The sequence below is a fragment of the Xenopus laevis genome, chromosome 6S (genome assembly GCF_017654675.1).
Source record: "Xenopus laevis strain J_2021 chromosome 6S, Xenopus_laevis_v10.1, whole genome shotgun sequence".
Taxonomy (NCBI): Eukaryota; Metazoa; Chordata; class Amphibia; order Anura; family Pipidae; genus Xenopus; species Xenopus laevis.
The window spans coordinates 40,170,316-40,183,464 of NC_054382.1; the positions used below are offsets into that span (position 1 = coordinate 40,170,316).

Genomic DNA, 13,149 nt, shown 5'->3' on the forward strand with positions numbered 1-13,149 from the left:
CCACGGAAACCACATGCGAACGTCAACATGCGTTTTTCAGCACGTAGGATTGTTTTCCCAACATGCATTTCTCATTGTTCTCTTTGTTTTCATTGAGAATTTGGACGCCATATTTAAAATACGCTGCGTATTTACGCAAAGTGTGCAGATCCCATAAAGTCTATTGATTTGGTCGTTTCTTGACGTATTGGCGTTTCTGCTAAAAAACGCCAATACTGGTGTCCTGTGGTGGATTTCAGCTTGCAAGCGCCCTGTGTGAATTGCCATAGTGCGTTTTCCATTGGTTTCAGTGGTAGTGCAGTTTATGCGTATTTACGCCTGGCTGTTCTTTTTTAAAAACGCCACGTAAAAACGCTGCAAAAACACCACGTCTGGCCTTGCCCTTAGGGTTTCTTATTTGGATTGACATGACAACTCTGGCTGGATCACTACAGTATAACATTGCATTGTGTTTTTGATCATTGTGTTGCTGAAAGATGAACTTTGCACTAATATAATAAAATGTGCAAATTGTTCCCAGGTCTAGTCATGCTATCGTAGCACACCTGAATTTGGGCCTGAGATGTGTGGAAATAGTGTGACTTGCTGCCAGTGTATTCTGGGCACCCTGAGGCTATGGTCAACTCCCTGCAACTCCCAGCAGTGTATAGTGGCCCCTTTAAGCACCTTACCCTCAGGTGGATCCTGGGCGTCTCCTGGTGCACATATGAATCACACTGAAAGTAACAGCAGTCCAGGGTGATTTTTTTTCAAACTTCTTTATTGGACAATGACAGATGATATGGTTCAAAGCAGTCAGGCAATATAACTCGTCAAGTGCAATCACAGCACACAGAGGAAAAACTTCACACATTCAAATATTACTTGTAGATCCCTCTCAGGGGGTAGTGCAACATGTCTTGGTGATTTTCCCAAGCACTAGGGATCTCACGGGGTATCTTGCTCCTTGACTCTTTCCCTGCTCCTGAGCTCACCCACTCATGTCCCTGTCTGGCGGCTTGATCACTGCAAGGTTGCTAACCCCAACTACTCTCCTTGTTGGAGCCAGAAAGCTGCTCACTAAAATAATCTGCCACTATCTTCGCTCCTAGAGTGACTATAACATAAACATACCTCCCAACTGTCCCGTTTTGAGTAGGGCAGTCCCTCTTTTGATAGCTCAACCTGCAGTCACGCGTTTGTACTAGAAAGTCCCGATTTCTCTGCACTGAACAGCTAAAAAAAGAATGTTTCTAAATTAATTGGCTCTTGGCAGAGAGCCCAGAATAGATACTTAATATACATTTGTAACAGTTTTGTCTCTTGGAAGAAGTTAGACTCACAGCTTAAAGGACAATTCACCTTCATTAGTAAAACTGTAATAAAACATAAAAGCTACAGAAATGTGTTCAAACTTTCATAACCTGGCAAATATTTTTATCCCTGCCACCTACTGGGAAACCTTGAACTACAATGGACCCAGGAAAAGGGACATGGCTGCCTGGGAGAATCAAAGGACCACTTGGGTGTCCAAATACAGGGGAAACTGCCTTAGTAAAACATACCTAAATCTTAGGATCCCCGCACTATTACTTACAAGACCAGTAGCAAACTTTACACCTCCATAATTTCATTATTATTAACATGTATTTATATAGCGCCAACATATTGCGTAGCACTGTATCCCCACAATACAATCTTTTGTCTGAATGACTGGTTGCTCTGTGTTTCTAGAACTGTAGCAAACATTGCAGCTTTTATTACATTGTCTCTATGCCTGTTGGTATAAAACCTGTATTATGGCAACTATATATATAGTTATAAGGCACTATACACTTTAATTGTAGGTAGTTAGAATAGGGTTCCAACTAATTGCAGTGTACGAATTTGACACCATGTGGGAATATTTCAATTTTTTAAATCTCAGTATCATTCGACATACAAATTGGACCTTTTATTTGTAATAGATTGCTGCACCATGTGTAGGAAAGTTCTCGTCTTTTTATTGTTTGCGATTCAGAAAAATTTTCTAATAATGGCAATGAGATGAAAATACATTTTGTCTAGTTCATGTAAATTTGCATTGTCCACTGAACAATCACAGATTTTATTTTAACCAAGGGTTGTAGGCCTTCAATTCAGTGATGTTGAATAAACAGACACAAATAAGCTGATAAAACAATTCATTGCTATCAGTATCAGTAAAACAGGTCAGGCAAATAAGCATGTAAACTGTTTGGGAACTACTCAAATCAAGCAAGGTATGTAATAGTAATACTTAGGTCGGAGAGGATGGCTTTCAGCTGAGCCCCAAGGTTTCACATTGAGCTGTAGCTACTCTGTCTGTGCTCAGCTCCATTAGATAAACCCCATCGGAAAATTAAAAATGGGGTAGTGCCTGTTTAATGTACAAAAGTACTTCTGTTTCCAGAGTGTACCAGTGAATTAAAAAAATAATAATAATTTTTACTACTACAATAATAAGCAGAACACCTCTCTTATTATATAACACCTCTATTATATAACCCTTTGATCATAATTGACTGGCCAATGTTATTCTATAGTGCATCTTCAAATGTATGTGAGTGTATTTAATAAACAAGGTTTTATTTTCCTGGCTAATGTGATGAGTTTGTTATCTTATAACAAGCCTGAGCGATGAGCTTCTCGTTCCCCTCATGTGCGTTTATCAGCAATGCTCTCAGTAGTATCTATTTCATATTCCCATCAGTAGGAGCAATTAAATGCCACCTCTCACACATTTGGACACGATCTCGCATAACATCGTAGTTACATATGCAATATCTGAAGTGTCTTCATCTTTCCTCCAGCAGTCAGAAATGACAGAAACAAGAAGAAGAAGGAACCTTCAAAGATAGAGTTCATAGAGAACTACGAGATGACAGCAGAGCTGGATGACCTGGCAGAGAAAATCAGAAAAGCTCATCAAGAGACCTTTCCCTCGCTATGTCAACTGGGAAAATACACTACGGTAAGTTCAATCAGCTAAGGATTTATGAGTACTATCCTGAAGGAAAAGCACCTGCATGTATTACAGTTTTTTTTATCTGCAGCAAGTCATTATATCGCAGTGTTTAATTTTCCTTTTTTGTGTTCACCTGGAAACCTTTGCTCCATTCTTGTACTGCTGATAGATTTGTCTTAAGTTCTAAGTGCCCATTTCATTATAGAGCACGTATAGTGAGAATATATTTAATTTTATGAGGGTCCCAGCTGGGCAGACAAAATGAAGAAGCACACGGGCAATTATTATAGATATTGTGGTGTGTTAGCGATTATGTTAAGGCCTAAAAATTATTTCGCAACAGTGTGTTTTGCATTAAAAATTGACATTTTAATGTCTGGTGCATATAAACCAAAGTGCTTATTCAAAGGGAGGAAACATAATATATATATGTGGTGGTGTGTTAGTAAAATATTGGATTTGTTTTCTCAAGAACGTGAAGTGTTTTCTTAGTAATGTGTAGAGTTTGAAAAACGTGAAAATTTCCTTGTTTAACTCTTCCTGTAATACATGATGCCAAGCTGATTGGCCAGGCTCTTTAGCCAATTACTATTCATCCACTGAACCCCACCACTGACTATTTAGTGGCAAGTTTTCATAGAGAGAGAAAAAACACTTCCAAAGGATGAATGTCCACTATGGACCAAGGTGGGGGGATCTCGATCTCTAGAATTTTCAAGTGGAGCCTTTCCCTCCTGTTGTGGGAATGTGTTCTTATAACAAGCTACAAAACGTATCAGTTAATAGTGCTATTCCAGCAGAATTCTGGACTGAAATCCATTTCTCAAAAGAGCAAACAGATTTTTTTATATTCAATTTTGAAATCTGACATGGGGCTAGACATTTTGTCAATTTCCCAGCTGCCCCCAGTCATGTGACTTGTGCCTGCACTTTAGGTGAGAAATGCTTTCTGGCAGGCTGCTGTTTTTAATTCTCAATGTAACTGAATGTGTCTCAGTGGGACATGGGTTTTTACTATTGAGTGTTGTTCTTAGATCTACCAGGCAGCTGTTATCTTGTGTTAGGGAGCTGCTATCTGGTTACCTTCCCATTGTTCTTTAGTTTGGCTGCTGGGAGGAAAAGGGAGGGGGGTGATATCACTCCAACTTGCAGTACAGCAGTAAAGAGTGATTGAAGTTTATCAGAGCACAAGTCACATGACTTGGGGCAGCTGGGAAATTGACAATATGTCTAGCCCCATGTCAGATTTCAAAATTGAATATAAAATATCTGTTTGCTCTTTTGAGAAATGGATTTCAGTGCAGAATTCTGCTGGAGCAGCACTATTAACTGATTCATTTTGAAAACATTTTTTTTTTTCCCATGACAGTATCCCTTTAATGTTTATGGACCCTTCTGTAGTAGCTAAAAGTGCAAATGTAATTTAGATTCTCACATCACTTCCTAAGCTGGCTTCAATATCAGTTCAGCCATGTAGGCTACAGTTAGATTTAAAACTGTACTTGCAAAAATTAAAGGAAGGGCACGTGAAGTCATTAGTCATTGGACAAAGAAGATCACTTCACATAAAGAAAGTGGACCAAATTTGTTTTTAGTAAATTCATCTAAAATAATTATACAGCCATAAAAGCCATTTATCATACAATCCATATTGATAGTTGAAAGAAGTTAAGTGAGAATTTCACCTTGCTGACTGGGTGGCCTGCTTTTTCCATTATATCAAATTCAGGACAATTTCTGAATGTAGATTAGTTTTCCTCTACAGATCAATAATAACAAAGGCTTTATTTAAAGAGCAGCCTGCAGAAGCAAGAGGGGAAAATCAGTTGCTGCTACAGATCTTCCAGAGGCCATGACAGTTTCCACCCCATTTTGCTGACCCACTAAAGCCAAAAGCAGTTAAATTGATTGCACCTTATTAAAGGATCAGTTACATCAAAAAATGAAAGTGTTTTAAAGTAATACAAATATATTGTAATGTTGTCCTGCACTGGTAAAAGTGCTGTGTTTGCTTCAGAAACACTACTATTGTTTATATAAATAAGTTGCTGTGCAGCAATGGGGGCAGCCATTCAAATGAGAAAAGGCTCAGGTTACACAGCAGATAAGCTCTGCAGAACATAATGTTACCTGTTATCTACAATGTAACCTGTGCCATATGGCAGTAACAGAACTAGGTGGGGAAGGGCCCTGGTGCGGGCCGTGCAGCCGGGCCCCCCCCCCTCGTCCATGCTGTTGCTGCAGCACGCGCGATCTGCCGGGGGGGCCCTGGCCCAGTTGCACCCCCTGCTCCCCCGGTAGTTACACCACTGCCATATGGCCTTTTTTCCATTTCTGCCATTGCTACACAACAGCTTGTTTATATGAACTATAGTAGTGTTTCTAAATCAAACATATCAGTTTTACCAGTGCAGGGCAACAGTACATGATATTTTCATTACTTTAAAACACTTTAATTTTTTGGTGTTACTATTCCTTTAAAGGGGCTTCAACGTGAGTGCAGTGCATAGGGCTTCTACTGAATATCAGTTTTGCCTATTTTTTTAACAAGTAAAAAACATGGTTTTGTTATTTCTTGAGCTAAACAGGGAAACTTGGTTCTCGCAAGAATTACAAGTGCATACATAATTCTCCATGCATAATGGACTCCTGAACAAAACAGCCACAATAAAAGGGTGAAGGGTGTTGGCTGTATACTGGTAATCTATTAACATGTAGCTTCAATATCCCTGCTTGTGATTAAATCAGTAGGCAATTCAATACGTATGATCAGAGTTACATAGGTAAATTGGGTTGAAAAAAGACAAAGTCCTTCAAGTTCCACCCCTCCAAATGAAATCCAGCATCCATACACACACCCCTCCCAACTCTCAGATAAATTATATATACCCATATCTATACTAACTATAGAGTCTCTAGACTCAATAGTCTGATATTATGTCTGTCCAAGAAATCATCCAAGCCCCTCTTAAAGGCATTAACTGAATCAGCCATCACAACATCACCTGGCAGTGCATTCCACAACCTCACTGTCCTGACTGTGAAGAACCCCCTACGTTGCTTCAAATGAAAGTTCTTTTCTTCTAGTCTGAAGGGGTGGCCTCTGGTACGGTGATCCACTTTATGGGTAAAAAGGTCCCCTGCTATTTGTCTATAATGTCCTCTAATGTACTTGTAAAGTGTAATCATGTCCCCTCGCAAGCGCCTTTTTTCCAGAGAAAACAACCCCAACCTTGACAGTCTCCCTCATAATTTAAGTCTTCCATCCCTCTAACCACTTAAATATGTTTAACCTTGCACAAATATAGCTATCGGATGCGCAATACAACAAAGGGTTCCACCCCAAAAAATATGGAATGTATGTTCTTCCTGTAATAAATTCACCAAAGATTCCCTCTAACCAGTTTAGTTGCACGTCTCTGCACTCTCTCCAGTTCATTTATATCCCTCTTAAGGACTGGAGTCCAAAACTGCACTGCATACTCCAGATGAGGCCTTACCAGGGACCTACAGTATAAAGAGGCATAATTATGTTTTCATCCCTTGAGTTTATGCCCTTTTTTATGCAAGACAGAACTTTACTTGCTTTACTAGCCACAGAATGACACTGCCCAGAATTAGACAAATTGTTATCTACAAAAACCCCTAGATCCTTCTCAGTTAAAGGAGAAATAAACCCTAAAAATGAATATGTTCAAAAATGCCATATTTTATATACTACACTTATTGCACCAGCCTAAAGTTTCAGCTTCTCAATAGCAACAATGCTGGACTTCAAACTTGTCACAGGGGATCACTATCTTGGAAAGTGTCTGCCACACTCACATGCTCAGTGGGCTCTGAGCAAGAGCAGCTGTTGGGAAGCTAATGGGCTGTCACAAATTATCAAGCAGAAAATAAGGTTGGCTTATAATAAAAGCTGATGCTACAGGGCTGATTATTAAATTCTGATGCACTAGTTTCTGTGCTGCCATGTAGTAATTATCTGTATTAATTACTAATGAGCCTTATATTGTGATATTTATATGTGTACTGTATATTTTGAGTCAGTCCCTAAGCTCAGAAAGTGAAAGCAGCACAGAGCATGTGCAGTGAATCAGCAGAAAAGAAGATTGGGAGCTGCTGGGGCATCTTTGGAGACACAGATCTTTACTGCTAAAGGACTGTGGTTGCTTTGGGCAGGTACAGAAACCCAAAACATAATGCACAACATTTCTAGCTACTTCATTAGTTAAGCTTTACTTCTCATTTAAGGAAACTCCCAACACACTGCCATTTAGTGTATAACTTGCATTTATATTATTTTTGCCAAAGTACATAACCTTGCATTAATCAACATTGAACCTCATTTTCCAGTTTGCTGCCCAGTGTTCCAGTTTAGACAAATCACTGTGCAAAGTGGCAGCATCCTGCATGGAACCTATAGTTCTGCACAATTTAGTATCATCTGCAAAATAGAAACCGTACTTTCAATGCCCACCTCCAGGTCATTAATAAACAAGTTTAAAAGCAAGGGACCTAGTACAGAGCCCTACAGTACTCCACTAACAACACTGGTCCAATTAGAAAATGTTCCATTTACCACCACTCTTTGTAGTCTATCTTTTAGCCAGTTCTCTATCCAGGTACAAATACTATGTTCCAGGCCAACATTCTTTAGTTTAACCAGTAACCTTTTGTGTGGCACTGTATCAAATGCTTTAGCAAAGTCTAAGTAGATCACATCAACACAAGCCCTATTCATTATATTCAAGTTATACTATACAAGATGTAATGGCCCTTTAAATGAGAGCGAGGGAATCAATATAAACATGATTATATAATTTAGGGAAGCACTCAAGGGTCATAAATTTAAAAGATAAAAGAATTCTGTTTATGATTAGTAAGACCATTCCCTGTATTTTTTGCTGTCTCCTTCCTCCAACTATGCCCAAACTTTTGCTTTTAATTGTATAGAGAAGTGTATACCCTGGAGGGTTGCAGGTTTTATGGGTTTTGGTCCAGAGTACATTGTTTGTCATTTCTCTTTTTTTCTAATGATTTACTTTACAGGGTCCCTGGGGGATTGGACTTCTTAATTTAATTTTGCATATATAAAATCATGATTGCAGCACTTTTTGTATTTGAGTTTGCTGAGTACTTCATCTTATAGCTGTGATTGTGTTTAGGCACCATCAAATAAGCGCCCTGGGTAACCTCCAGCTTGAAACATTACACCCTGTCAGCAAAAGCACCAAGTAATAGATTTTGAAGATAGAGTTTGCTCTTCTCATTTTGCAAGCCATAATACTCTCTGGATTGTTGCCCTGATACGTAAGCATGAGGTGTAATCAAGAATTTAAAAGCTTAAATAATTCACGTCAAGCGCCAGTGAAATGTCAGTGATGTGGTTCCGTTCTACTGCTGGCAATGTGAAACATAATTTTGAAAGGGTAATCATTTATTTAAATAGGAAAAAATGGTGTTCTTTGAAGGCGTGCAGACAGTCTACAGATTCCAAATGAAGACACAGATGAAGCAGTGTTATGAAGACAATGACCTCCTCGGCTCTCATGTTTGGTTAATAACAGAGATTATTATATTGTCTAAGGAAATTGATATTCCTGTGATTGTTAATACAGAGGAAACCCTACAATTCATGTTTAGACCTGGCTGCAGAACTGCTGAGATTGGCGAAACTTCTACGTGCCTCTCAGTTGTGGCTGCTTAATCTTGCTTTTAGTCAAAACAATCAATGCAGACGTCCTGCTAAATAACAGGAATTAATATTGTGGCCAAGCATGTTGCAACATTTGGGGGTCTACTTTTGTATTCTAGATTGGCAGTCTGATAAATATTCAACTGGAGACAGAAGAAAAACATATTTACTGTTAACCCTTTCTCTGCTATGGCCCTAACCATGATATGTGGGTACAACAATAATTCATTAAGAAAAAGAAATGTATGCCACTTTGAGGTTGGTGAATAATCAACTACAATGATATCTTTTTAAAGGGATACTTGCATAGGAAAAAATATTTTTTTCAGTTAATTGTGCTGCTCCAGCAGAAATCTGCACTGAAATCCAATTCTCAAAAGACAAAAGTTTTTTTAATTCTGCAATCTGACATGGGGCTAGACATATTGTCAGTTTCCCAGTTGCCCCCAAGCATTTGACTTGTGCTCTGATAAACTTCAGTTGCTCTTTACTGCGGTACTGCAAATTGGAGTGATATCACCCCCCTCCCTTTCCCCCCTCAGCAGCCTAACAACAGAACAATGGGTAGGTAATCAGATAACAGCTCCTGAACACAAGATGCCTGGTAGATATAAGAACAGCACTTAATAGTAAAATCCAGGTCCCACTGCGACACATTCTGTTACATTGAGTAGGAGAAACAACAACCTGCCAGAAAGCAGTTACATCCTTCAGTGCTGGCTCTTTCTGAAAGCACATGACCAGGCAAAATGACCTGAGATGGCTGCCTACACACACCAATATTACAACAACAAAAAATACACTTGTTGGTTCAGGAATGAAATGTTATATGGTGGATTGAATTATTTGCAGTGCAAACAGTGTAATTTAGAAATAAAAAATACATCATAAAAATCATGACAGATTCCCTTTAAGGAAACACAGATCTTTATTTTTTTTTCTTAGTGATTGGAGATGTAATTCAACAACATATGGGGAGGCCCAAGGTTGGACAAAACTGATATGTCTGAGGAAAACAGCTAAGCATTGTTGTATATTTCTACAACCTTTTTTTTTTTTTTTAATTTGACCCCCCACACACACAATTTCTGTACCCATGCAGTACCAACATATTAGGGCCCAGTACAAGTTGCCAGATTGTTTTACCCACAGTGCAGCATTTCCCCCCATAATTCCATTATTGTGGGTGTTGGGGGGAGTTCAGTTTGTCTCAATTGGAGGGTGATGCACCAAAACACAATTCAGCTGAAAATTGGAGCTCAGCTTCAAAATGGGATCTGTATGTGATTCTTTACTGGGCACATGATTCAAAACAAGAGATTGGGCTGTTGTAGTGGCACCAAGCGCAACTATGTTAAGTTGCAACGTACATGTTTGGACGGAAATACGACCTTTAATCAAATGACTACATCCTTTTGCACAATCACAACTGCAGTTGTGTCCATAAATGAGCCCCATTGTGTAGCTCTGCCAGGTGATACTATTATTTTATGTGCAGTTAGAAAGTTCTTTTTGGACTTTAGTTCCCCTTTAAATAACTTTTTTGTTTTCACTGCACTTTCTTTGAACTGAGGCATAAGGAAATGAACGAGAGACCCAAACCAAGAACAACATCAGTAAGATATTTACTTAATATCATGAGATTTGGGACAAGCGCATCAGTGACAGAAAGGCCCATTGTTTCTCTCCCTCTCTGGATATTGCATTTGCATTCTGTGTGGGACTATGTGTAATAGAATATGTGTCAAACCCAATTGCATGATAAAGTAATCTCATATAATACTGATGAATATTTTGTTCACACTTGCTGGTTTCGTGCAATGTCTTTTTTTCCAGATGGATAAACTATTGCCAAATGATTTCCTGCTTTAGGCTCTGCATTGTGTATCTCTTTACCATGCAGCCTTGCTATGGACTGGATAAACTGCCTATTAAATTTAATTACAGCCTGAATGACTGCACAACTTGATTTTCCTTTCCCTTCCTTGATCTTATTTCCTCTTGATGGGCTTTACTTTGCCTGGGCCTTTCTGGGTGAAATAAAATAAATCTGAAGAAAGTACAGTCTTTCTAACTGGCAGGAATGTCTTAAAGGGCACACAGATGACAGTTAACCCACGCGCTTTAGTTGGCTGGACTTTCTGTGATAAAAGTGACAGGTTTATTTTCAGTGAATGAGGGGAATAGGAGTTTGCAATATATAAACAAGCTGCTGTGTAGCCAAGTGGGCAGCCATTCAAGCACAGGAAATATAGTAAATTACAGATAACTACTGAATAATCCCATTCCCATACTACAGAGTTTATCTGTTATCTGCTGTGTATCCTGTGCTTTTCTCCTTTTCAGCATTGAATGGCTGTCCCCATGGCCACCCAGAAGCTTATTTATATAAAGCGAGGCCCAACAAGTGGCTCGGGAGCTACTTGTTGCTCACCAACCCCTTAAAGTGGTCTTAAAGTAGGTGGTTTAATACTGAATTCTTAGCTTGGAGGCAAGTTTAGGTTATAAAAAACCATATGTACTGCCAAACAGAGCCTCCATTAGACTGCCAGCCCACATAGAGGCTACCAAATAGTCAATCACTGCCCTTATTTGGCACCCCTAGGAACTGTTTTCATGCTTGTGTTGCTCTCTAACTTTTTTACATTTGAATGTGGCTCACGGGTGAAAAAAAAAGGTTGGGGACAGCTGATATAAGGTATTGTAGAGTTTCTGAAGCAAACACACCAGTTGTACCAGTGCAGTGCAACAGTGTATTATTTTTTAATTACTTTTAAATACTTTCATTTTTGTTGGTGTTACTGTTCCTTTAATGGGTAAGTATCTTTAGTCCTGAAAACTGTAGAGCAGGAACATACAAGCTTAACGTTCCAGATATTGTTGACTTACAACTTCCAGTAGTCCCCATGAGCCTATAGAGCAGGTTGCTCATCCCTTCTGTGTACCTTGTCCAGCTGGATAAAATAAAGACTTTTTTAAAGGAGATACTAGGTTAAAAAGATATTGTGTGTTCCATGTACCACCTGATGCCAGTTCCAGCGAAGCGAGAGAACATTGCTACCAAAATTGAAAGCACATTATTTTCTAACATTTCCAAAGTATAATTATAATAGCTTTAGGATAAAACATTTTCAGTGCCACAGGGTAATTCTGCAGCTATTGATATTGTCAATAATTACCCATTTGAGTAAATGATTTTACAAGTCCTTTCAAGAACAAAATGCTTCCTGCAAATACCTCTGAATCAAGTTACCCTAATCATTGCATGTTATGACAATTTATAGTCAGTCAAATTCCTACAAATGTATTTCTTGTCCTCATAAAGCATCATTAATAACTCCTAATCTAAAAGGGAAATGCATAAATAAATGGCTTGCCTACAGTCACATGGGAAGAAGAAGCAGATACATGGAAAATATGCATTTATTTAGCATTAGAATCTGTTTTTACTTTTTTGATGTTCCAAGTGAAACACATAGGGGCAAATTTACTTAAGGTCGAATATCGAGGGTTAATTAACCCTCGATATTTGACTGCCGAATTGAAATCCTTCGACTTCGAATATCGAAGTCAAAGGATTTACCACAATTCGTTCGATCAAACGAAAAATCGTTCGATCAAACGATTAAATCTTTTGAATCGTTCGATTTGAAGGATTTTAATCCATCGATCGAACAATTTTTCTTCGACCAAAAAAAAGATAGCAAAGCCTATGGGGACCTTCCCCATAGGCTAACATTGACTTCGGTAGGTTTTAGGTGGCGAACTAGGGGGTCGAAAGTTTTTTTTTAAAGAGACAGTACTTCGACTATCGAATGGTCAAGTAGTCGAGCGATTTTTAGTTCGAATCGTTCAATTCGAAGTCGTAGTCGAAGGTCGAAGTAGCCCATTCGATGGTCGAAGTAGCCAAAAAAAACATTTGAAATTCTAAGTTTTTTTTCCTCTATTCCTTCACTCGAGCTAAGTAAATGGGCCCCATAGACATAAATTAATTTGCGCACATTTTTAGTGAAACCTACCTCAATTAAGTTGATCTGTGGTTAAGGTGTAATCTGTAATTTGGATATCCATTCTTTTAGTCTACTAAAAAGTCAATTCCTTCTGTAATTTAGATCTTCCTACCAGATAAGTCTAATAGAAAATCATGCAAACATTAAATAAACCCAATAAGCTGGTTTTGCTTCCAATAAGGATTAATTATATCTTAGTTGGGATCAAGTACAAGATACTGTTTTATTAGTAGAGGGATAAAGGAAATCATGTTTAAAAATGTGAATCATTTGATTTAAATGGACTCTGTGGCAGATGGTTTCCCCGTAATTCAGAGCTTTGTGGATAATGGTTTACTGATAACGGATCCGATACATGTTAAAAGAAGCCATACTAAAAATGTAATGCTTGTATAATTCCTAATGGTCATGTGTAATATCTCTCTAAAATGATGTTTAGATTCCAACAAAATCAGGATATCCAATATGTCAGTTAG

General features: G+C 38.5%; 1 protein-coding gene across 3 annotated transcripts in view; it reads left to right on the forward strand.

The window, feature by feature from the left end:
* rarb.S (retinoic acid receptor beta S homeolog) overlaps nucleotides 1-13,149 on the forward strand; it is a 245,930-nt gene that overhangs the window by 206,400 nt on the left and 26,381 nt on the right. For 2 of the 3 annotated variants that reach the window (XM_041567529.1, XM_018269282.2), the window contains exon 4: nucleotides 2,811-2,971. In XM_041567529.1, coding sequence (XP_041423463.1) covers nucleotides 2,811-2,971 — 161 coding nt within the window. The remainder of the gene's footprint in view (nucleotides 1-2,810; nucleotides 2,972-13,149) is intronic. The other variant, XM_041567530.1, reaches the window with a different exon arrangement.